This window comes from Malania oleifera, chromosome 10 (assembly GCF_029873635.1).
Source record: "Malania oleifera isolate guangnan ecotype guangnan chromosome 10, ASM2987363v1, whole genome shotgun sequence".
Taxonomy (NCBI): Eukaryota; Viridiplantae; Streptophyta; class Magnoliopsida; order Santalales; family Ximeniaceae; genus Malania; species Malania oleifera.
In genome coordinates this window covers 78,003,707-78,028,645 of record NC_080426.1, presented here as the reverse complement: position 1 = coordinate 78,028,645, position 24,939 = coordinate 78,003,707, and the positions used below count along the sequence as shown (strand labels likewise).

At 35.2% G+C, this 24,939-nt stretch overlaps 1 protein-coding gene across 1 annotated transcript in view; it reads left to right on the top strand.

Annotated features, from left to right (window-relative positions):
• The first annotated feature begins 9,314 nt into the window (after positions 1 to 9,314).
• The window catches only part of LOC131166407 (glutathione S-transferase 2-like), a 33,740-nt gene continuing 18,115 nt past the window's right edge, over positions 9,315 to 24,939 (top strand). Inside the window, exons 1-7 of the mRNA XM_058124931.1 lie at positions 9,315 to 9,538; positions 9,668 to 9,770; positions 9,940 to 9,996; positions 10,490 to 10,575; positions 10,672 to 10,743; positions 17,590 to 17,643; positions 17,772 to 17,847. Of these exons, the coding sequence (XP_057980914.1) occupies positions 9,521 to 9,538; positions 9,668 to 9,770; positions 9,940 to 9,996; positions 10,490 to 10,575; positions 10,672 to 10,743; positions 17,590 to 17,643; positions 17,772 to 17,847 (466 nt within the window). The 5' untranslated portion in view covers positions 9,315 to 9,520. The remainder of the gene's footprint in view (positions 9,539 to 9,667; positions 9,771 to 9,939; positions 9,997 to 10,489; positions 10,576 to 10,671; positions 10,744 to 17,589; positions 17,644 to 17,771; positions 17,848 to 24,939) is intronic.

The window sequence follows — 24,939 nt, the reverse complement described above, 5'->3', positions numbered from 1 at the left end:
TGCAAGCACTACTTTTCTGGTATTTCATTTTAAGTACCAAATTAAGCATGACCAGAAAAACACAACCATAATCATCCTAAAGATTTAACAATCACATGCAAGATCATATGGCAAAGCACAAACAACTTGTGGCAACGTAATGAACATCAGCTTAAGATTATCACAAAGATTATTTTATTTAAGCACATGCCACACTATATTTAAAACATATCTAAGCCTCAAAAGTTTGTGAGCATAATATGATAAGCATTTTAATTTTAGATGCTCCCCCTATCAATTTGAATTATTGCTTAGATATTATAAATTACCTATACTTTGAAAGGGATTGTTTTCATTGAATATACCAAAGTATAAGTGAGCACACAAACCATTTTTCAACAACTATACTTGATATCTATTAACAATATTTATCTCTAAACCATATAGTCATCCCTATAGACAACAAGTGCATCGGAAATAGATATTAAGGCATTCCATGCAATTCATGACCCAAAAACATTTTATATCAAATCAAAGAACTTTACGTGCTGGATATAGTGTTCAGGGATATCAGAAAAGCCTCAATATTTCAATAAATGATAGTGATGCATATGAGTCCTATAAGTTCTTTCTATAGGGTAGGTGCTCAGCTCTCTAAGTGCTTTATGATTATGCAAGGATGAAATTTAATTTTCAATTAGTTTTTACTCATCCTTTCAAAAATATTTTAATGTTAATTTTATCATAATCATCTTTAACACAAGGTTTTATATGGGAAAATCTTAGCAAAATTTCGACAACATGCCGTTTGTATATAAGACATTTTCCCATAAAAATTGTACCTAGTAGGTTCAAACAAGCAATTTATGTTTCAGTTCAAGGCACACGAGAACATATAATCCACTACCAGCATGCAATTCACATCAACTGCATCCACCATGTAGGAGGCATTCTAAAGTAAGCATGCACTCAGGTAGTATAATCAACTGTCCATATAAAATGTAAACCATCCAACTAGATACTATGAACAATAAATAACCATGGATAGTTAGGAATTCGGTGCAATACTTATATGGACATTTAGGCATGAAATAAATATATGAGAGCATTTTAATTTATATAATCATGTAAGAATATATGCTCCCCCTGAGTTATGCGCTAATTTCTTTTAATGCCTTTTTCTTATTTTTCAAATCATTTGGCCAATAGATCTATATTTTTAGTGATATATGCTTGGCTTTAGATGAATAGGCTTAGAGGACCAAAAAGTCACAATGTATATATCTTTAAGTGAGTTAAGCCAATATTTTGCATCTTTTCTTATGATTTACAATATGTGAGAGACCTAAGTTCAAATGGCTTTCAATGTTAAGGTCCGTGCATAAGTTTCTTTGAATTTTGTTCTATCATCTAGATTGAAACCTATATTAATCATATTAGCTATTTAACTTAATTTGTGAGGATATAGCTCTAAATGATTTTATATAAAGTTTGAGAGCTCGGAGGAAAATTGAATACTCTTAATAAGTAAATTTCTATTATGTTCAGAGGAGTATTTATTATGAATGGACATGATTCAAGATTTGCATGGAAGAGGATATGTCCAAACAATTTAGATAAAGAGCAACTAGAAGAGTATGAATTTTGGAATACTGCTCTTTGGTGATTGGAATGTATCCTTTAGATATGATCACACTTTTGGAGTAAGGATACGAACCAATGAGAGGGTGGATCTTTACCTATTGTGATCGTGGTTGGTAAAGATTTCCAATGGAGGATACAAACCAAAAATAGAGGATTTATAATTTAAGCTCAAAGGGAACTTTTGATTTAACAATGAAACTTGAATCCCCTAGTGGATGCCTTTAGTTTTGATCAAGAAAGAAGTGTCTTTTAATAAGCACCAAGAATATTTGAAAATTTATAATCAATAGTGCTTTAAGCCTAGAATGATGACTAAATATTTTATTAGGCATTTTAGGCTTTCAAGATGAGTTTAGGACATGATTTTTAACTTCATTTCCTAAAACTCAAACTTGTGCAGTGGACAAAGTATGCTTAACTTTAGATATTCATATTTAAGTGTGAGTTAAGCAATTTGAAATTTAAAAAATAAGGCAAACATGCCATGTCCATTTGGAAGTGGATTTTTATTCAAACAGCCAATAATTTCATATTTTAACCAATGAATATATGCAATAAGTTCAGATAGGTTATTTTGCTTAAATTTCCGAATTGGCTTGATTTTTCAAAATACTTAACATGTAAGATTTTAAATAGTGGACAAATACTAAGATTTTACACTTTCAGCCCCGAACCACTTCCTAAGCCTTTAGAGGACACTACCCCCTATGGTTGATCCTAGATGCTAAGGAAGAATTATGTGATCATGTAATTCCTGTTTGAGTAGATTCTTCCTTGAGTTTCAAGGGATTTGCTTTCTTGACAACCCATACCATTTTTTTTTCTTTGATTTTTGATGGGTTAGGATTGGTGGTACTTTGACTCTCCAGACTTGTTTGGGTTTCACACCTTTTCTTTTAAATGAGCAATCAAATTTTGTGTGTCCCTTCTTTTTACATAAGATGCATGTGGTGTGAGTGTATGGACTGGAGGAGGTACTAGCATAGTGTTTCGTTTCTTTTACAAAGTACCCCATGTATAGGTTCTTTCTTTTCTTATTTTCAATCCCATTATAACCTATACCTTCTTTATCTAAGGTCATCTTTTGTGAGCCTAGCAATTTATCAAAGTTTTTCTTGCCTCTAGTGTACGTGTAGATGATCTTAGATTGGTCTTCTATTTTTTTCTCTAGATCTTGAATTTTGAGTTTTTCAATTCTTTGCAAACATTCTGAAGTTTCACGAGTTCTTTTGACATATTGTTTGCTTTATTTTCAAGATCATGGATATGAAGATCCTTTTCATTTTCAATTGTAAGTTGGGATCTTACTGCACTCAATTCTTTTTCTAGTTTTTCATTATTGTTTACTAATTGCTTGATTTTAAAATCATTTTCCCTTTCAACAAGGACTTTTGATTCACATTCTTTCTCACACGTCTCATACTTGTTTTTCAAAGCAGTATATCTTTTATTAGCTTTAACAAGTGACTTATGAGTTCTAACATATTCAACTTGCAATTCCTCATAAGTAGGCATGCTTTCACTATCAGTACTATCACATGATTCAGTATCAGATGCATCATTCAATTCATCACATGAATCATTACCAAATTTATCTACTATAGCAGAAGGAACGGAGATAATCTCATCATTTATTAAGGCAACAAAGCACTGGTTACCTCCTTCAAGATTAGAAGGGCTTGAGTCACACGGAGAGATCACATTGTTTTGCATAGGTGCTCCATATCTCCTCTCAAGTTCATCCCAGATCTGCTTAGCATTACTACACGCCATAACCTCACATAAAACATTAGAATCTAAAGCATGCAGTAAGGTATTCATGGCATCAAAATTTATTTGCACTAAGTTCCTATCGTGATCATTTAGTTCACACTCAGATTTAGGAACACTAGTACAACCAATGAATTTAACAGGCACACTATCACCCTGATCAATGACAGTCCAAAATTTCCAATTTAAAGCTTTCACATACACAGTTATTCTGAATTTCCATACAACAAAATTATCACCACAGAATGTTGGTTGGTGTGTGACTAACCTACCCTCACATGCATGGGATGCACTAACATGAGTCATCATGATCTTTCACTAAATAACGTTTGAGTATAAGTTACGAGACTCTAATACCAATTGTTAGCTTTGGTGCAATCCTAAGAAGGGGGGGGTGAATTGGTATTTAAAAATTTTATCCCTTAGGTCAATCCTCTAGCAACAGTATTACACAAGCTTAAGGTCAATCTAGTGCATGTAAAATGAATCAATGTAAATATACAATGGAATTTAAACTACAATAAACGATTAACCAAGCATGCACAATAAAGCAGTAAAGGAGACGACACCCATAAATGTTATCGAGGTTCGGCAAACTACCTATGTCGTCGCCTTGGCTAACAAGCATAAGGATTCCACTAATGCTCACTTAAAGGGTGGAGCGACACCAATTACAACCAGGTCAATTACCACAGGGTTGACCTCAACTTTAACTAGGTCAATTAGCAGGATTTACCTTAACCTACACACCTTACTAGGATGGCGCACCTAACTTTCATAACCGAGTTTAAGCCAGTCCAGGACTATTTTAGGGCTAGTCTCCCTCTTCAGGCCCGTGCTTGGAAATATAACAGATGTGTATATAATTTTGCATACAAGGAAATGCTTCTTACACTAAGCTGATTATGTACCACTAAGCACAATGTATTTAATACACTACCAAGAAATAGGATTTGATAAGCTCGGTGTAGTCTAAGTGTGTCTACTCTCAAATAATTATGCAAATATTTCAATCAGTGCGTGAGAGTGCAAATAATGCTATCTTTGTATCTCACTATATTTTCAATCACAATACTCAAGCAAAGATGACACACTTGGAATTATTAGGAAAGTTTTAATACAATTTAATTATTTTAACCCCATTTAAAAAAGTTAACCACGGTGAAAATTAGGGGCAACCCGAGAGGTCCGGTCGACCAAAAACATTTTCGGTCGATCGAAGTTCATATGGTTTGGTCGATCGGGCCAAATTTGAACTACAAGGTTGGTCGACCGAGAAGGGCGATTTTTCCAAACAGCGCGGTTCGGTCGACCGGGAAGAAATGAACTAAATAGTTTGGTCAACCAGACCGTTGGGGTATCTTCCGAGGACCCTCGATCGACCAGACCGTTGGGGCATCTTCCGAGGACCCTCGGTCAACCAGAACGTTGGTGTTCATTTTGGACTTGGTCGACCAAAAGGTTAAAGTGTTGACTTAAAGGGAGTTCAGTCAACCGGGTGTAAGTGAACTATATGAGTTCGGTCGACCAGACTATGGTCAAACTGTTGACCTGGTCTGGGTTCGATTGACCGAGAGTATATATACTGTGAAGTACGGTCGACCGAATGTGCCTAATTCGGGCATTTTGGTCCTGTTTAAGCATGCAAACACTCTATTCAAATGACCATTCATATATATATATATATATATATATATATATATATGCATGTGTGCGTATCCTAAGGTCATTTTTAGGTCTTTTTTAGTTCGAGGACATTGAAAAAATTTGGTGTCGGTCGATCAAAGGGTGCTCTTGAAGGTCCATCTATGGTTATGAGCTTATCGATCCTACCATGCAGGCAAGACATTAATTATTACAAACCATTTCCTATTTACTATTACAGACTCAATATGATAAATATAAATTACAATGAATACACATTTTGAGTCTTCGTCTTCTACAAATCCATGTGCGTGCATCATATGATACGTTCGATTGGTCCTGCACACAAACTCATCAAACCATTAAATATTAGAGTATTTGTCATAATCAAAACAGGGTATAACCCATAGGGTCAACACTAACCTGTAAGGATAAATTGTTAGGGCCTTCTCCACTCCACAAGGAGAGTTTGTAAAGGTTGAGGTCAGCTCTGATAATTTGACCTGATTGTAACCGGTGTCGCTCCACCCATTAAGTGAGCAATAGTGGTAATCCTTGGGCTTGCGAGGCAAGGACGGAGGTAGTTGACTGAACCCCAATAACATTTCTGGTGCCTACTTTTAATTTATGCATTTTACATTTCAGCACTTGAATGTTTGTGTATTATTATTGTGAATGATTGTGTTTATGATTTTATAGAAAGACCCTAGGTTTGTATAGTATTGTTTGTGGAATTTGGACCAAATCTACCCAATTCACCCCCTTTTGGGAATACACCAATTCAGTTGAGATATACTGAACTGTTGATCATTCAACTTAGGAAATTTAAATCTCCAATTCACCCCCCCTTTTGGGATTGCACCAAAGTCAACAAAGAAACATTTTCTTCTTTTAAAGTAGAGCAAAGACATATTTATTTTTGCTTGAATTTTGAGTGTGCTTCTTCAAGATGTCTATTTTTCCTTTTAGTTGCAATTAACCCATTATAAAGTTTTTTGCAATTTTCTTTCAATTCATCATAAGAAGGAAAATATTCATCATCGGAACGCACCTCATCTTGCTCATCCGCCATGATGCCAAAATTTGCAACTTCCTCTTCATTTTCTCCATCTGTGGAAAGCTCGTCAAGTTCGTACCATCCGGTTGCATTCGTGGCTTTGTACTTTTTTTTTGTCTCCTTGCTGATTATTGCCTTTGTTTTTGAATTGTGGACAATCAACCATCCCGTGTCTGGGTTTTTTGCAATTGTAGCACTTCATGCTGGATTCTCCCTTTTCCTTTTGCTTACCAGCCCTCTTGTTCAACAAGAATTTTCTAAATCTTCTTGTAAGGAGAGCTACTTCGTCTTCATTATCATTCTCTTCTTCCTCCACTATTTCATTTTGACTTGTTGCCTTTAAGGCGAGTCCCAGTGTCTTTTTGGGCTTTTCAACTTCAAGTGTTGCATTTTTCTTTTTGATCTCATAAGTCATGAGAGATCCGATGAGCTCATCAAGTGTTACCTTTAAGAGATCTTTTGCTTCTTCAATTGCAGTAGACTTTGCATGTCATGATTCCGGTAATCAACGAAGGACCTTTTGCACATTATCTTCCATAGAATAATCCCTACCAAGTGCTTTTAAACCATTTGTTATATGTGTAAAACGGGTAAACATGAAAGTAATTGATTCTCCTTCTTCCATTTTAAACACTTCATATTCTTTAACTAACATATAAATTTTATATTTCTTAACTTGTGATGTACCTTCATACATTACCTAAAGCTTATCCCAAATTTGCTTTGTGGTGTCGCACCCACAAACACAGTTGTATTCTTCATCACTTACATCACAATAAAGGAAGTTCTTTGTTTTGAAATTAAGTTGAACTAATCTTGATTCAACATCTGACAACTCCTTGAATTGTTTAGGTACACCTTTATCATCTTTGAATCCGTAGTCTCCTTTTGTGATAACTTGCCACATTTTAAGATCGTAAGATTGGATGAAAATGGTCATTTAGTTTTTCTATGCTAGGTAATTGCCCCAACTATATTTTGGTGGACAATCAATGGATTATCCCTGGGTGAGAGGTGCCTCAATCGCATCTGCCATTTAATCTTTGCACTCTAGAAATTACTCCGAAAGTCAAGCGACTAGCTCTGATACCACTTATCAGCTCAATAGTGGGTCTAGAGGGGGGGTGAATAGATACTTTTCGCAGATAATGTAATTTTATACAAAACAATTAAAACTTGGCAAGATACAAGTAATTTTTATCACAATAAATAGAAAGGTAAATGACACAAACAAATAAAGTAATCGAGAGAGAGAGAAGAGCTTAACACCGAGATATTATCGTGGTTTGGCACCCAACCTACGTCCACGCCTTGAGACCAACTCAAGGATTGTCAAATCTAGTAAACAATCTCCTTTCAAGACGGAGAAACCTTTAAAAATCGAGTACCAAACCTACTCACCAAGAGCCAATACACGAAGTTCACCAAGAACCTTCTTTGATACGGTTCACCAAGAACCAATTTAAAATCACAATAATGTAGATGAAACAAAGAGTGCTCCTTCTTGAGCTGATAGTACAATATAAAACCTCACACTACTCCCTTGTGATGTATAACAAGAATAAAGAGCGAGAGAGATTTGAGCAAAATGATGAATTAGAATGCTTGCAACAATCAATCAATCACTCATCAAGGTGTTTAATAATTGCTAGTAGCTTGTATTTATAGGCAAGGGGGTAAACTAGCCGTTTTATGGCTGTTGGACATTTAATATAATAAGACAAGTTGAGAACTAGCCGTTTTTCGCCCATTTAGCATTTTGTCACCTTACAAAACCGTCGACGGTTTTTCTGGGCTCTCCCAAACCATCGACGGTTTCCTATAGGCCAAACTCATTTTTGGCCCTTTTATGAAACCATCTAAGCACTTGACTTGTTCCATTCCTTTGGGTGCTTAACCATTACTTAAGCTAAATGGGGATCAAGTTTATGAGATATTATAATGCTAATCTTGTTTAAAACTTGTCCTTATAAAAATTTATGTAAGTATAAGATATCTTGTATAAAATGCATTTGAAAACTCATTAAGTTTGTTGTTGATATCCTATAAACTATCATGCAAATGCATTTGCTCAACTCTTGCTAAATATTCTTACCAACATCATGCCACAAGAGTTACAAGAATTTCCTACCTCACACACAACCCAATATTTATATAAGATTTCATATAGACTTCAGTTGGTTGTTCTTTGAGTATTCCTTGTGTACATGGCCGACTCTTCACAATATGGGGCCTTAGGCGAATGATTTAATTAGGGGATCTTAATATTTTGTTTATTTTTATTTAAAATTATTTTTCTAACTTTTTTAGATGCAAAATCACTAATTAAAGTTTTATATTCAACAAGTATTTTATTTACTTGATAATGAGAAAGTCAATGTATGGGAAGAGAGCATCATAAATAATGTTAATATTATTACATTAAAAAAAAAATTGGGGGCTCTAAAATTTACTTGAAAAAGAAAGAATTAAATTACATTTTCTTTACATTTTAAAATACAATTTTATTTACTTGATAATGGGAAAGTCAATATATGAAAATAGAACATCATAAATAATGTTAACATTATTACATTAAAAAAAATAAAATTGGGGGCATCAAAATTTTTGGAATCCTAGGCAAGCACCTTAAATGCCTTAAGGTCAGGCTGACCTGCTTGTGTATGCTTTTAGTCATTGCTTCATCAAGGTTCGCCTAATCCTTATGCTTGCTTTAGTATCCATTTGTTGTCTTGTACTGAACTAGAGTGCGTAGGTTGGTTAGTCCTGAGGGCCACGAATGGGTTGTTATCATCAAAACTAATTGATTTGGATGAGGTGTTGCATCTTTAGTACATATAACATTCAAATTGGAAAAAAAGTAAATACATCTTTTTTAAAAAATTAGTCCAACAGAAAATATGTTTTAAAGTCAAAAATATAAATTTATTTTGACATAAAAAAATTGTTACAAGCAATATAATGATAATTTTAAATATTTGACTAAAGTAACATTTCTCTATTTTTTCAATAAATATATCTAATTAGATTTATTAAAATAAATTTCATGACAGTTTTTATGAAAGTAATATTTTCAAAATTAAAATGTTGGTCGGAATTTAAATAATTTTAGAATAATTAGAATAAAAAAAATTAAGATAAATTTAAGTATATCAAATAGCTTCACTCTTGCAATAAATGTATCCGACTACTTTTACTTTAATTTATAAATATATAAATCTCTATTTTGTTATTTTATTTATTATAATTTGCAAAAAAGGCTGTATCAAATACCGATTTTTAATCGCCGTGGGACGGGAGCCGTTTTTTGGGACGCATTGGGAAATAAAGTTCATCTAAATTGTTTTTAAATAATTTTAAAATCTGAAAAAACTCGCTACTGAACTGCGAGGCCATGGGAGTTCCGAGTCAAACCCTTCCGTTCCCATGGATTCCAACACTCTGGTACTCTCTCTCTCTCTCTATCTCTCTCTCTCTCTCTCTCTCTCTCTGTGAAGTTGAATTAATTCGCAAAGCATTTCGGAACGCGCGATTCGATTTATACAACACTCCTTCTTTGGTGCATTTTCTCAGCGAAAGGCTATCGATTCGTCGGCATCGCCTTCAAAACTCGTCTTGTATTCTTTCTGGCAGAGCTCGTGCGCGTGGCGCGTTCGCTTCGCTTTGAGCCTAAAAGGTCGAGGCTTTTAAAGTTTTTGAGGCTTTGTTTGCTTATCGCGTCAAGAGTACTTCTCGTCTGTTGAAGCTGAAACCGGTGCTTTTATTTGTATTTTTTATTTGTCTTAAAAGGCAGATAAGTTACTTGCGAATTTTTTTCTTTGGTTTTATTTTAAATGGATCTGCAGGGCTTCCGTACGAATACAGAGCGGTTAATCTTGCTAAGGGAGAGCAGTTTACCCCAGGTGATTTAAAAAATAAAATACTGTTGATCTTGCAGACGGAAGAAAATGCAATTGGTTGTGCTGAATCTCTGCTAAATTGATGTGGGCGGGGCACTTCTAAATTGAGAACATATTGTTGGTAATTTTATTTTGAAGTTAAAACACCTAGTGAGGAACCATGCTAATGTTACTTCATGTAGAATTTTAGTCCAAGTTCTACAGTATTGCTCCCTCTGCCACCCATCCCGTTGCTTCCCCCACAACCTAAAGAACCAAAAAAAAGAGAAGAAAGCAAGTACCTTTACCTTGGGTGGCTCGAGTGAAGTGAATCTGCAAATTGTCATGCATTCAGGTTTTAGCAATGAAGGTTTTGTGTGTGTGTGTGTATGTTTATATGCGCACCCACAATTGATTTTTATTCATGCCCATGTATCTTTGTAATGTAAGCACTAGTTCATGAGTAGCTGCACAATTGGTAAACCTCGGAACTTAAATTCTTATAATCAAATTGCAGAGTTTGGGCAGTTGAACCCTCTTCATTTTGTTCCAGTGTTAGTGGATGGTGACTTGGTTGTTTCAGACTCATATGCAATCTTAATGGTTGGTTTTAGTTTTTTGAATTTGTGGTTTTGACCTGCATTTGGTTTTCTCAAAATCTATGAATGGTCAATACGGTGTTATTGTTGTTCTTGGCAGTATTTGGAAGAGAAATACCCTCAGAAAGCCCTACTGCCAGTTGATCCTCAGTTAAGAGCTCTCAATCTGCAGGTAAGATCAGAGTGATTATTTTCTTTCATGAAAATTTTTGATCAAGGATGGCAACTTAGGTTGCCTATTCAGTGCACTTAATCTTCTGCAGGTTTAGGAAGTTAGGAATTGTATTTAATTTGGGAAGTATGTTTGTTTTAGAATTTTTAGCTCATTGTGGGTTGTTTTGTGAATATTTATTTTACTTCTAGGTATAGTTTGCATACTTTTTTTTTTGACAATACAAATGCTTTCAATTAATGTGTTTAAAATTGAACTAGAATTTTTTTTTTTTTTTTTTTAAAGTCAGAAAAGTGTAATTATATTAAACGAGGCATCAAGGGGATGCCACCCAAGCACAAAGAACGAATAGGAAATAAACACCCCCTTGCTGAAAAGTTCAGTATCAAGAAAATCAAGGATAACAAAGGGGTCCCTTTCAACTAGTCTAGAATGCCAAGTAGTGATCGTAGCAGTGTGTAACAGTCTGAGCCCAACTCTGGTGAGTATTGTTTGCTTTGGCCCACTGGCCTCATGGGTTTATCTTATAAAAGGCACCACTTAGTTTGAGGCAAACCCTTCTTATAAGTTCAAGATCTCCCTAGTACACATCTGATATGGGATTGTGACAAAATCTCCTATCCAATTTTCGACGTCCACGTTAGAGTGATCTCTCTAGTACGCATTACTCCCGTCTGATCTTTGATGTCCTCGTCAAAGTGGCTTACACCTTTATGTAGGATCCACTCACATGATAATACCTCTAGGGCAGATCCGTCACATGATAGTACCCCAGGGTGGCTTTGATACCAAATATAACGATCCTGGGCCCAACCTTGGTGAGATATTGTTTGCTTTGGTCCATTGGCCTCACAACTTTGTCCTGTAAAAGGCGTCTCACTTAGTTGGAGCCCAAACCCTCTTTATAAGCCCAAGATCTCCTTAATACACATCTGATGTGGGATCGTGATAGGATCTCCTGTCCGATTTCTGACGTCCTCGTTAGAGTGATCTCCTTAGTACACATTCGATGTGGGACTGTAACACAGAGCAATGGTCCGTGACACCCTGAATAGGAGAGATAATTCTTTGAAAGGCTCTTCTATTCTTTTCTCTCCATGCAACCTAGAAAATAGCAAGGGGAATAAGGGAGAGAAATCTTCTCTCTTCCTTACTACTTTCCAAGCCCACTGTTTACCTCCTACTGTAGCCGCAGACCCATTTCTAAATTAAACTTAAGTATCCATAATCTAATGTATAGTAGCAAATTAAACTTCAGAACGCCCCGCCCCCCCCCAAGCGTATCTAGTCTCTTCTCTTTTATTTTTTTCTTTCTTCTTCTGCTTCCTCTCTTCTTCCCCATCCATGTCTCCTTTCTTTCTCTCCGTTTATTCTTTCTCTCTGTCCTGCATCAATTTGATATCAAGCTATTCCATGTAAAGCGGTTTGAGTTTGCATTTTTGTTGAATTGCTTGTTTTGTAACATCAATTCTTTTGTTGTGTTGTGGCTTCCTTTCTCTGATTGTGTTTCTAATTTTTCCGATTTTGGAAAATATTTTAATTTATTATTTAAAACTTTAATGGTAAGTATGAAGGATTTTTTAGAAAAATAACCATTCTTATTGAATTTCAAGAGACACAATTACAAGATAAATTGTAGAGGAAGACCACCTAAATTAGGAAGGCGACAAAGTCAGCAAATCAAATCACCACAAAATCAGCAAATCAAACCGGCAGATCTCTAGGCTAGAAAATAGGAAATTGAAACTACTAGAAACTGAAATAGTAATTTCAGATTTAAAAAAATAGAATTTCCTAATTTATTCCCTAGAAATCCAACACCCCCCTCAAGTTGGAGCGTAGATATCTATCATGCTGAATTTACTTACAAAGAGCTCAAAACTAGGTTTGAAAAGTCCTTTGGTGAAGATATCGGCTATTTGTTGAGTAGTAGGAACAAAAGGCATGCTAACAACTCCACTATCAATCCTCTCTTTTATAAAGTGTCTGTCAATCTCTACATGTTTCGTGCGGTTATGTTATACTGGATTTTGAGCAATAATTATGGCAGCTTTGTTGTCACAATACAACTTCATTGGCATGTTCATCGGCATCTGCAACTCTTCAAGAATTCTCTTCAGCCATAGCATCTGACAAACTCCGTTAGCCATAACCCTATATTCTGCCTCGGCACTGCTCCTTGCGACCACTTTCTGTTTCTCGCTTTGCCATGTGACCATATTTCCCCAGACATAAGTACAGTATCCTGAAGTGGATCTTCTGTCAATAACTAAGCCTGCCCAATTTGCATCAGTGTATGCCTCTATGTTCTGCTGTGTGGTCTTCTGGAAGATTAAACCCTTGCCTGGTGTACTTTTCAAGTATTTTGAGAATCCGATAAATTGCTTCAATTTGTTTCTTGTAGGTTGAATGCATAAATTGGTTTACCAAACGCACAGCAAAAGCAATATCGGGTTGTGTATGTGATGAGTAAATTAACTTTCCCACCTACTTTTGATACCGAGTTGTATTCACTGGATCACCTTCCTTGTCATCTCCAAGTTTTTGATTGGGATCTATTGGAGTGTCTGCTGGCCTACAACCACTCATCCCAGTCTCCTTAAGGAGGTCAAGGTCATACTTCCGTTTGGAGACAACAATCCCTTTCTTCGACCGAGCAACCTCCATTCCAAGGAAATACCTCAGAGATCCTAAGTCCTTGATCTCAAATGCTGATGAGAGGGAAGTCTTCAATTTGTTCATCTCAAGTGCGTCATCTCCAATGAGAATTATATCGTCTACATACACAATCAGTATTGCTATCTTCCCATCTTGTGAATGTCTTATAAACATCGTATGATCACCTTGCCCTTGAGTATACCCCTGACTTTTAACAAATTGAGCGAATTTTTGAAACTAGGCTCTCGGTGACTGTTTTAACCCATATAAGGACTTCTTTAGTTTACACACCTTTGTGCCAAACTTTTCACCAAATCCTAGAGGTGCATCCATCTACACTTCTTCCTCCAGGTCTCCATTAAGAAATGCATTTTTTACGTCCAACTGTTACAAAAGCTAATCACGATTCGCTGCAAGTGACAAAAGAACTCTCGCAGAGTTTAACTTTGCGACTGTGGCGAATGTCTCCAACTAATCAATGCCATAGGTCTGAGTGAATCCCTTGGCGACCAATCGAGCTTTGTACCGTTCTACAGAACCATCATATTTATACTTGATTGTAAACACCCATTTGGACCCTACAATTGTCTTTCCTCTTGATAGATCAACTAACTCCCACATGCCATTTTTTTCAAGAGCTTTCTTCTCCTCGAAGACAACCTCCTTCCACTCAGGAGCTTTCAGAGCATCATGCACAGTATTAGGAATCTCTATACAAGACAATTGTGAGGTAAAAGCACGAAAAACAGGTGAGAGATTTTTATATGACACATAATTGGATAATGGATGTTGGGTGCAAGGCCTCACACCCTTTCGGACAGCAATGAGAAGTTCATAATCATCGAACTCAGGATTGGAACCAGACTCGGGTTCAAAACTAGAGGACTTAGAACTCGAAGATGAAATGGACTGAACATGAGGTAAAGGCTCGGTGAGAACATTACCTGGAGGGTTTACGGATTCTGAACAATGTAAAGGATTGGAAGACCCTTTCTTTTGAGTTGTCCTAGGTCGCGAGTAGACAATGTCAAATGGTACCAACGTTGGGGTGTTTTTTTTTTTTTTTTTTTTCCAGTTTCTCCTTTGTTAGTCATTATAGGATCATGAACACCATGAGATGGCACTGCAGGAAGACCTGCCTTTTCAGTATCTAAAAAAATCGACTCACTTTCCCCTAGTATAATAAAGCTTGGGTTTTCAGGTTGAATGATCAAAGGGTTTTTAGGTTGAATGATCAAAGTTGGAGAATGATCATTTTTTGAGTCTTCAGTTTGGAAAAAATCATGAAACACAGCCGAATCTTTGTTTTGGTTCCCCCCTTGAAGATGAGGTGCAAAATAGGGATGTAATTCAAAGAATGTAACATCCATGGTAACAAACATTTTTTTGGAAATGAGTTCAAAACATTTATACCCCTTTTGAGTGGGAGCATAACCAACAAACACATATTTTGTGGCTCGAGGTTCAAGTTTTCCTTGATTATGACTATGAATATGAACAAAACTAGTACAACCAAATATCTTTAGTGGTAAAGAAGAAGACAGCCGATTTTTTGGATAAAACTTATGAAAAACATCAAAAGGTGTTTCAAAGCTTAAAACCTTATTAGGCGTTCTATTTATGAGATATGTAGCAGTAAGAACGGCTTCACCCCAAAGATATTTAGGTACCTAATTGGTAAAAAGCAATGCCCGAGCTACTTCCAATAAGTGTTTGTTTTTTCTTTCAGCCAAACCATTCTGTTGTGGAGTGTCAACACAAGAGCTTTGATGAACAATTCCTTTTTCAAGAAAAAATTGGCCCAAAATGTTTTTGAAATATTCTCGACCATTATCACTCTGCAATATTTGAATATTTTTTTGAAATTGTGTTTGTACCATGGTGTAAATTTTTTTGAAAATTGTTTCCACTTCCGATTTTTCCTTTATCAAATAAACCCAACTTAATCTGGCGTGATCATCAATAAAGGCCACAAACCATTTTTTGCCAGAATACGTAGATGTTCTACATGGGCCCCAAATATCACTATGAATCATTGTAAATGGTGTAGTTGGTTTGTAGGGTTGGGTGGAAAAGGATGCACGATGATGTTTAGCAAACTGACAAACTTCACATTGAAAAATGAACTTTTATTCTGAAATAAATTGGGAAATAAGTATTTTAAATATTGAAAACTAGGATGGCCTAACCTATAATGTCATAACGTGATATCATTATCTTTGAAAACAGAATTTAAGCAAGTACTTTGACATTGTCTACTCGAGTTAGGTCCATCGTCAAAATAATAAAGCCCATCGTTTTCCTTACCACTGCCAATCATCCTCCCCGTGGCCAATTCTTGAAACTCACAATAAGAAGAGTAGAAATTAGCTTGACATTGATGATTAGAGGTAATTTTTCTGATGGACAACAAATTGCAAGACAAATTTGGAACGTGGAGCACATCATGGAGAGTTAACAACGGAGTGAGTTGGATAGTTCCTATCCCGGAAATTACCGAGAACTGCAATTTTTACCTTTTTATTGCCTGCACACGGACTATAGGATGAGAACAATTTGGAGCTACCAGTCAGATGATCAGTTGCGCCAGAATCAATTATCCAAGAATGAATAGAATTAGGAATTACACCTAAAAATGCAGTAGCTAGAGAGTTACCCTTCTGTACCAAAGAACAAGATGGAGTTAAGGACAGTTTTGGAGATTGAAACAATTTGTACAGGTGCTCTAATTGCTCCTCGGTAAAAGGGACTGCATTCGAGGTGTGACTGTTACGTTTGGATTTTGGCTTCCAATTTGCTGGTTTACCATGAAGCTTCCAACACGTCTCCTTCGTATGCCACGGTTTTTTGCAATGTTCACACCATGGTTTCTTACGCCCATTGAGTTTTGTAACCGTGAGATAAAGGGCTGAATTCTGAGAATAGAAATCAGCGGATACAGACTTGGGAGGATTGGGTGGAATGGTAGGATTTCTTTGGGCTCCAGTCATTGCCGACTTATACGACATCATCAGAAGAAAAGAGCACGAGGCTTTGATACCATGAAGGATTTTTTAGAAGAAGAATAACCATTCTTATTGAATTTCAAGAGACACGATTAGAAGATAAATAGTAGAGGAAGGCCACCTAAATTAGGAAGGCCACACAGCAAATCAAATCACCAGATCTCTAGGCTAGAAAACAGGAAACTGAAACGACTAGAAACTGAAATAGTATTTTCAGATTTTAAAAAATAGAATTTCCTAATTTATTCCCTAGAAATCCAACAAAGTCTTTGTTTTATAGACAAATGGAAGCTAATTTTACTAGTTGGTTGCTACACTATTACCAAATCATATGGACTTGGGTTACTATTGACCACAATTGAAAGATGAAGAGCAAAAGTAGTAATAATAATAGTTAAACTGTTGAATTTAAAATTTTGTGGGCTGCCTATGAGTTTTATTTATTTCTTTATGTTGAGGCGCCATATATTGAATATGAAGCGTACTTGAAACGGAGTAATTTAATCTTGTATTAGACTTTTCATTGTGAAAGTGTACTTGATGCAATATGCAAGCAAGAGCTATTCTACTTTTCCATTTTTATTGAATTTTTTTTATTAGAATATTTAAATTGGGATAACTTCTTTAAGATTTTAGGATACTTTTATTTATAAAATTATGTTAAGATCAAACCCTAGAACAAAGGCAACAGTAAAGTAAACAAATGAAATAAAAAAAGATTTACATGGTTTGGCTTTGAAGCTTGCGTACACGGGTGAGGGGTGAGAGAATTTATACTATGAATCAAATAGTGCTGCAAGGAAGATCACAATTGCAAACACTACACCCAACCTCATGCAAGAATGAAACTATAGACAGATTAGCATTTAAAATTTATCTAGGTTTCTAAAATTCATTTTAATTTTAATTTTTTATAAATTTTTTAGGCTCCGCTTATTGGGATCATATTTTAGGATTCTATCATATTTTATTTAAAAAAAAAAATCATGTTCTAGTTTATTTAGGTTTCTAAAATTAGTTTTCTCATGCCCCAAGCATTGTAAACCTCTAAAAGCCTTCTTTGTACTAGTTTTATTCAAGGTTGAATTGCAGTTATTTAGTGTTGGACATTGTTCCTTTGAAATGTATTTTGCATTAGCAATTTAGCATCTACACTCATGCTAATAAGCATATGATGTGACAGGCTGCAAGTATAATCAGCTCCAGTATACAACCCCTTCATATGATATCAGTGCTGGTGAGTTCCTCTTGAATGGAGTTTACTTGCAAAGACGGAGTTTTATCTACATGTGCTCACAGATGTGCATTGAAAAAAAAAAACTGCTTATTAATGTGCTGAATATGTTTCATATTTCCTTTTTATAGAAGTTCATTGAAGAGAAACTTGGTTCGGAAGAGGGACTCTCATGGGCTCGATATAACATAGAGAAAGGTTTCAATGGTATGTATTTCCTTCAAAATTTTTTCACTTGGTTATATTATAACTTCTGAGCTGTTTGTGTGGGAAGTGTTGGAGAACTAATAACTTATGTGTAGTTGTGCGCACAAGTCATGATGTGCATGCATTGCACATGAAAACTTTAATGAACATAAGAAATTGAAGTATAAAATTGGGCGTGTTCAATTAAAAGCACATTTTCAATATTAGCATACATCAAAGTCTAAAAATAAAAAAAAATATATATGTAGGTAGATAGAATTCTTTCTTGTGCAAGGGTTTAATTAGCAGAAGACTAGATATAAGGTAATGAGAGATCTTTAGAATCGGAGAATTTTTATTTTTTATTAGTTGAAAGTGCATAGATGAGGTTTAAATTAGATATGGATACCATTGACATTTTAAGAAGGTAGATAGAACTGTGTCTATGAGTACTTGGTGTTGTAATTTCTTCCACACGCAGCTGGTCCCAAGCTATAGTAAAGGAGGGTTGCCCTAGGCAACTAACAATCAGCGTAAACTGAGCATCCCAGGAGTGATGTATTGCACTTTACCACCTAGGTGTAGCAAAAATGGGTACAGGTGGGCTAGGTCATTGCATTGAAGCCATACACCATTTTGGTGCCTAGATACGATGTCAAATATATGAGGCTTCCCAAAAACACTAGTAAAATTCATTGGGGTAATTGACACAATGATTAGAAGAGAAATTAGTGTAAGTTGCCTTCAACAAACTAAATTGGTGGGGGGAAAAGTTTATAGGAATTAAAAAAACATAAAGTGTAGAGTAAGAAAGTTGTAGACAAAGACTAAAAGATAGCGATAGTGTTGTAGATGTTAAAAGAATTGGAATAGTCATGAAAATCAAGATGGTCTTTGGGTAAAAGATAATGCTATTAGTGTTTATGCTCCTCAAATAGTCTTTGCAAAGCCTTGAAAGGAAAATTTGGGAATATATGGATAATATTATACGTGGGATATTAGGAAGTGAGAAAATATGCATAGGAGCATATTTGAAACATTGGAAAGTATAAAAGTTATGAGAGGATACATTGAGGACATGGATGTGGAGATAATAATGAGTCTGGTGATATGATCTTAGATTTTGTTATCATATGATTCTACAATGAATGATACGAACTTTGAGATGAGACAACACTTAATAACCTTACAGAATGGACAGTAAAAGTCAAATAAATTTTTCCTTAACTAGGTGGGTATTAGTTATTCAAAAGTTTAACTACTACACAGAGTATTATATTTTTACTTAACTAGGTGGGTATTAGTTATTCAAAAGTTTAACTACTACACAGAGTATTAGTGTTAGTTATATGCATAAAAAAATCAAAGAGGCGGTCTAACATAAGTCAATGTAAGAGAGTTGGGTGGTGGAATCAAAGGGAGAAAATATAATAAAATTTAAAGATAATAAAATGATAAAATATGGTGAAAGGAAAATGAGATAATGTAGAACCAAACACTCTTAGGAGTAGGATAGCTAGTTCTATTAAAGAAATAACAAAAGAGGTTTTAGATGAACCTATAGGAAAATGCATGATTGTTAAAGAGAGTTGGTGGTGGGATCAAGATGTCCAAAATGCCGTTAAGACAAAAAGATGTGATTTAAGACAATACAAAAAAGTTTAAAATTGAAAATATTTGAAAAATATAAAAAGGATAAGAAATGATGCAAAAAAGGTTCTCAATGAACATAAACATAGAGCATGCATGATTTATATACTAGACTAGTGGGGAAAAGACATATTTGAACTTGCTAGAGCGAGAAAAAGGGCAGAGACTTGGTAATACTGAATGTATAAAATAAGATGATGTAGTGTTTTAGTCAAACAAGAAGATATGCAAGAAAGACGGCAAGTTATTTTTGTAAGCCATTTGATGAAAACCAAGTATAAGGCTTAAACTTTGAATTGACAAGTTAGGAAAGACTAAAAATTTGAGATTTATTCACAAAACTAGAGTTATAAAGATTTCTTATGTGGAGAATTTTTTTTTGGATTTCCATTTCTATAAAGCTCTGAATGATAGAAAGGTTGTTGAGCTTGGGTCTTTGTTGAGGTCGTTGGTGGCTTGATCCTTCCAACAAGAAGGATGTGAGGGAGTGGAGGTTGGAAACTTCAGGGAATTTTCTTGCTGATTTTTCTTTGAGTTTTTGATTGAGAAAACTGATATTTTTCTATATATCATAGTAGTTGGAAGCCAAAGTTCCCGCCAAAATTAACTTTTATTTGATTGGTTGTTCTTAATAGAGTTAACACTAACAATCTGTTGCAAAGTAGGAGGCCTTCTAAGGCTTTATCCCCATGTGTGTGTCTTCTTTGTTTAGAACTTGATAGTTCTGAATCTCAATTGTTTTTGCATTGTTCTTTCTCCTGGAAGATTCAGAAGACTCTTTGGTGTTTTTGGGGATAGTTGGGTTTGGCCAAGGTCTATGGGGGATATGTTAGATATTTCTTTTTCAGGTTTGGGAAGCAGTGAAGGCAGATCTGTCCTTTTGGAAATGTGGGTTGTATGCTGTGTTGTGGGTGTTTGGATGGTAAGGAACGCTTGTATTTTCAGGGGAAAGAAACCTTGTTGGTCTTTGGCATGGTTGTTAGAATTGTACGATTCTCAATATAAACTGTACGATTTATATCAAATAGGCAGCAAATTGATTCAAATCGTTAGGGGAATCGAGTTTAGATCTGAATCGAAGGTGAATTGATCAATTAAGGCAGTGAATCGATGAATCGAATCGAATTGAATCATACAATTCGATTGATTCTTGTCTCTTGCGGCACGTACATATTTGATTGCTTTAAAAGTCAAGGAAAACCCAATTTTACCCCTATTTTTTTGCATGATTTTGTTAGTTGTGCCGTTTACGTAGCTTTTGTCCCAAAGGAGAGAAGAAACAAGACCTTTGGCCTTCCCTTTAGCACCCCTCTGTTTTCTTTTCAACCATTCCTCTGTGCTCTGCTTCTGCCTTTGAGATTGAGCTTCGAAGGACTACCAGTCTTCTCCTCTATTGTTCTGTTTTGCCATAGAAGAAAGACAAGAGAACCAGAGGAAGGGCTGGCTGCTCTTTCTACCATTGAAGAACCAGTCTGTAGTTGTGAGTCTCGTGACAGGGGAGAAGCCGAGAAGACTCAAGTGATGATATGTGTAACTAATAACTTTACTTTGTTGCCTTCCTTCCATTTTTTATTTATTTTTTTATTCATTTTTTATATTTTAATCAGTTTTTTTTTTTTTTTACTTTTAATTTACTTTTTCTACTTCTTTTAGTTGTTAAAGTTTTAAAGAAAGCCTATACATTAAAAAAATGATATTTTTTCTTATAAAACACAATAAAGTTCAAATCTTTATTGTTTATAATGTCACATTCTCTTAAAATATAGTCTTAAAAACCACAAAGTTCAATTTTCTATTGATATTTTCTTGTCTTGATTCATTCTCTTATATTCTTTAAAGAATGCATGCACTTGTTAAGTACTTAAATATATTGCATTTCCATCAACTATTCAACAATTAATAGTTTATTATTGTTGACTATTCACTATTGAACTTTGTGATGTTTTATAATATTCGATTCTTCATTAATCATTATAGTATTATACCTGTATTATATTATATATCAATGTACAAAAGATAGAGTTATAAATTTATAATAAATTAGCAAGTAACTAACTATTAAGTAATATAGTTATAGAATTATATATTTATATGATTATATTATACTTCTTTAGTTGTTTCTTACTCTTTTTGAATATGTTATTCATTGTTTATCTGTAGGTTGAAAATTGAAATTTGACTTGGAAAGTTAGTGCTTATTTGAGTGTTAGAGTGTGGGAAGATGGCTTCTAGTTCAAGTGCTAAGCCTAGAAAAAAGAATTCTAACACAAAGAGTGAAGATCCTACGTGGGATCCTTGTTTTCGAATCAATGACAAGAGGATGCACTTGAAGTGCAACTATTGTGAGCTTGAAATATGGGGTGGCATAATTAGACTAAAGCTTCATTTTGCAGTTGATCATGATAATGTTGCTCCTAGTAAGAAGTGTCTGGAAGAGGTGAGGGAAAAATTGTGAATCTTTTGTAAGGAGTAAAACAAAAGAATGTTGACAATGAAAAAGAAATTTTTCAAGAAGACTTTGGAGAACAAGAACTAGAAGTTCAAATTACAGGAGGACAAAGACGAGGCACCATGGATGCTTTTGTAAATAAGGGAAAAGGAGTAAAGGGGAAAGGGTTTGAGCAACAAACCTTGAATGCATTGGTGAAAAATAGGGAGCAGGTGGTTCAAAGCATTTATCGGTTTTTATATAGACATGCTTTACTGTTCAACTTGGTGAAGAGTCCATTATTTGCATCAGTGATGAAGATTTTCGGGTAATTTGGAAAAGGATTGAAGCTCCTAAGTTATCACGAGGCTAGAGTCACATTTTTGAAGAAAGAAGTTGATAGCGTCAAACAAATAATGGAAAAATATAAGAAAGAATGGGTAAAGACTGGATGTACTTTGATGTCAGATGGATGAACCGACACAAAACAAAGGCATCTCACAAATTTTCTTGTTTATAGTCCTAGTGGCATGGTTTTACCCAAATCAATAGACACTTCAAGTGTAGTGAAGGATGCTTATAAATTGTATGAATTGCTTGGTTCATTAGTGGAAGAGATTGGAGGGGAAAATGTGGTTCAATTGGTGACAAATAATGCCTTGGCTTGTGTAGGTGCTGGTGAGTTGGTAATGGAGGAGAGGAAACATATATTTTTGTCTCCATGTGCTGCCCATTGCATTGATTTAATTTTGCATGATATTGGAGATTTGCCTATCTTTCATAATACAATTTGAAAGGTTAAGGATGTGTGTGTCTTCATTTACCTACACATATGGGTGCTTAACACGTTTAGAGAGTTTTCTAGTAAAAAATAATTGAAGAGAGCCGGAGTTACAAGGTTTGCTACATCTTTTCTCACATTGAAGAGTTATGATGAAAACAAACTTGCTCTTCAAACCATGTTTGCATCAAAGGAGTGGGCCATGTGTCAATATGCTTTGAGGTTGGAAGGTAAGAAACTGGAGGCCATAGTATTGTATAATGATAAGTTTTGGAAAGCAATGCACCAATTTCAGCTTTTTATTCTTTTGAGAGAGAGAGGGGGGGGGGGGGGGTCTCTATCGTGAGATTTTTGTTTCTTTTGAAATCTCAATGAGAGAGTGGTTGGTGAGTTAACTCTTTTGTGTTTCATGCCAACTTCACGGGGGGATTCAAGGCTTTGGATTGGGGATGCTTCAGGGTCTTTCTCTTCAAAGTCTTTTCTTTTCCAATATCATAAAATCCATAAATCATAGCCCTTTTCCCTTACATAAAGTTGTTTGGGAAGCAAAGATGCCTTTTAAAGTCTGGGCCTTTGTTTGGACCTTAATTCTTAACAAGATCAATACGAACAATATGTTGCAATTAGGGAGGCCTTTCAAAGCCCTTAGTCTAGATATTTGTATGATGTGCAATGAGTCTAATGATTTTCAGCTGTTCATTCATTGGAAGGTAGCAAGATGCATGTGGAACAATTAGTTTTCATACTCTGGTGAGGTTTGGGTGGCTTCAGCTACAGTTCAGGATTTTTTGAAAGTGAAGTTTGGGGCTTTGGGAAGAGAGAGAGAGAGAGAGAATATTTTGGGACTGCTCTCCTTTTACAATTTTGTGGTCGCTTTGGCTGGAAAGGAATGCTAGAGTTTTTTAAAATCAAAAGACCTCTCCAAGATTGCTTTGGGAGAAAGTTATTTTTTGCTTCTTTCTAGGCTTAGTATTTTGTGGTTTTTGGGGATCTTTTGCTGTCCTACATTCAAAGGGATTGAAAAGCTGCTTTGATGTAATATGTTAATTTTTCATTTTTTTTCCTTTTTTTTGTGCTTTTAGTTGGAGGATTTCTTATCATCATTTCATTGTAATTATGTCATTTCAATGGAATTGCTTTATTGTCTAAAAAAAGGTGTTGTTTAGTGTGATTGGTTTGCTATTTTGTATTAATTATTTGTTTTAATTTATTTTTTATTTTGTTTTTTTTTTTAGAAGGATTTCTTATTTTGCAGCTTTATACATTCTTTCTTTATTAATATTATTCATCTTTTGCGACTAAAAAAAGAGTCAATGAAGTTAATTGTGCATTCAAGAAGATGAAAAATAGGAAAAGCTATAGGACCATATGACATCCCAATTGAAAATTGGAAATTCCTAGGTTATAATGTAATAATATGGTTAACTAATTTATTAACACAATTATATTCTAAACAGGAGGGTGGTTTGGGTATTGGAAATCTAGTGTCTAAAAACACGGCTCTTTTGGCTAAATGGCTTTGGCGGTTTCCGCGTATTGGAAATCTAGTGTCTAAAAACACAGCTCTTTTGGCTAAATGGCTTTGGTGGTTTCCGCTAGAGAATTCTTCCATGGCATTTGGTTGTTAAAAGCAAGTATGGGTTAGATGAGAATGGGTGGGATACTAATTTGAGATTTAGATGTTCTTTGGGGAGTCCGTGGAAAGCTATCTCTCAGAGTTATCCCCTCTTCATTCCCCATATTAAATTCCTGGTGGGAAGGGGTAGTAATATCCTTTTTTGGAAAGATCCTTGGTTGTGGAATGTAGTTTTGTCCACCTCTTTTCCATGCCTCTTTTGCCTAAGCTCAGGGCAAAATGGGTTCATTTCTTCTTTTGTTGTTGATCTTGGTGGCCCTTTGCCTTCTTGGGATTTCCACTTCCGTAGATTGTTAAATGATAGGGAGATGGTAGAGCTATCCTCTTTGCTAGTCTTGTTGAATGACTGGAGGATAGGCGGTCTTGGTCTCTAAATCCTTCGGGGGGGCTTATTCGTGCAAATCTTTTTGTGATTTTTTGAATAGGTCTAATTTATCTTTTCCTCTCTACAGTTCCATTTGGAAGGCCAAAGTACCTCTAAAGTTAAGGCTTTTATTTGGTTGGTTGCGCTTGATAGAATTAATGCCAATAAATTGCTGCAGATCAGAAAGACCTTTGAAGGCTATATTTCCTGACATGTGTTCTTTGCTTTAATTGTTCGAAATCATCATCGCATTT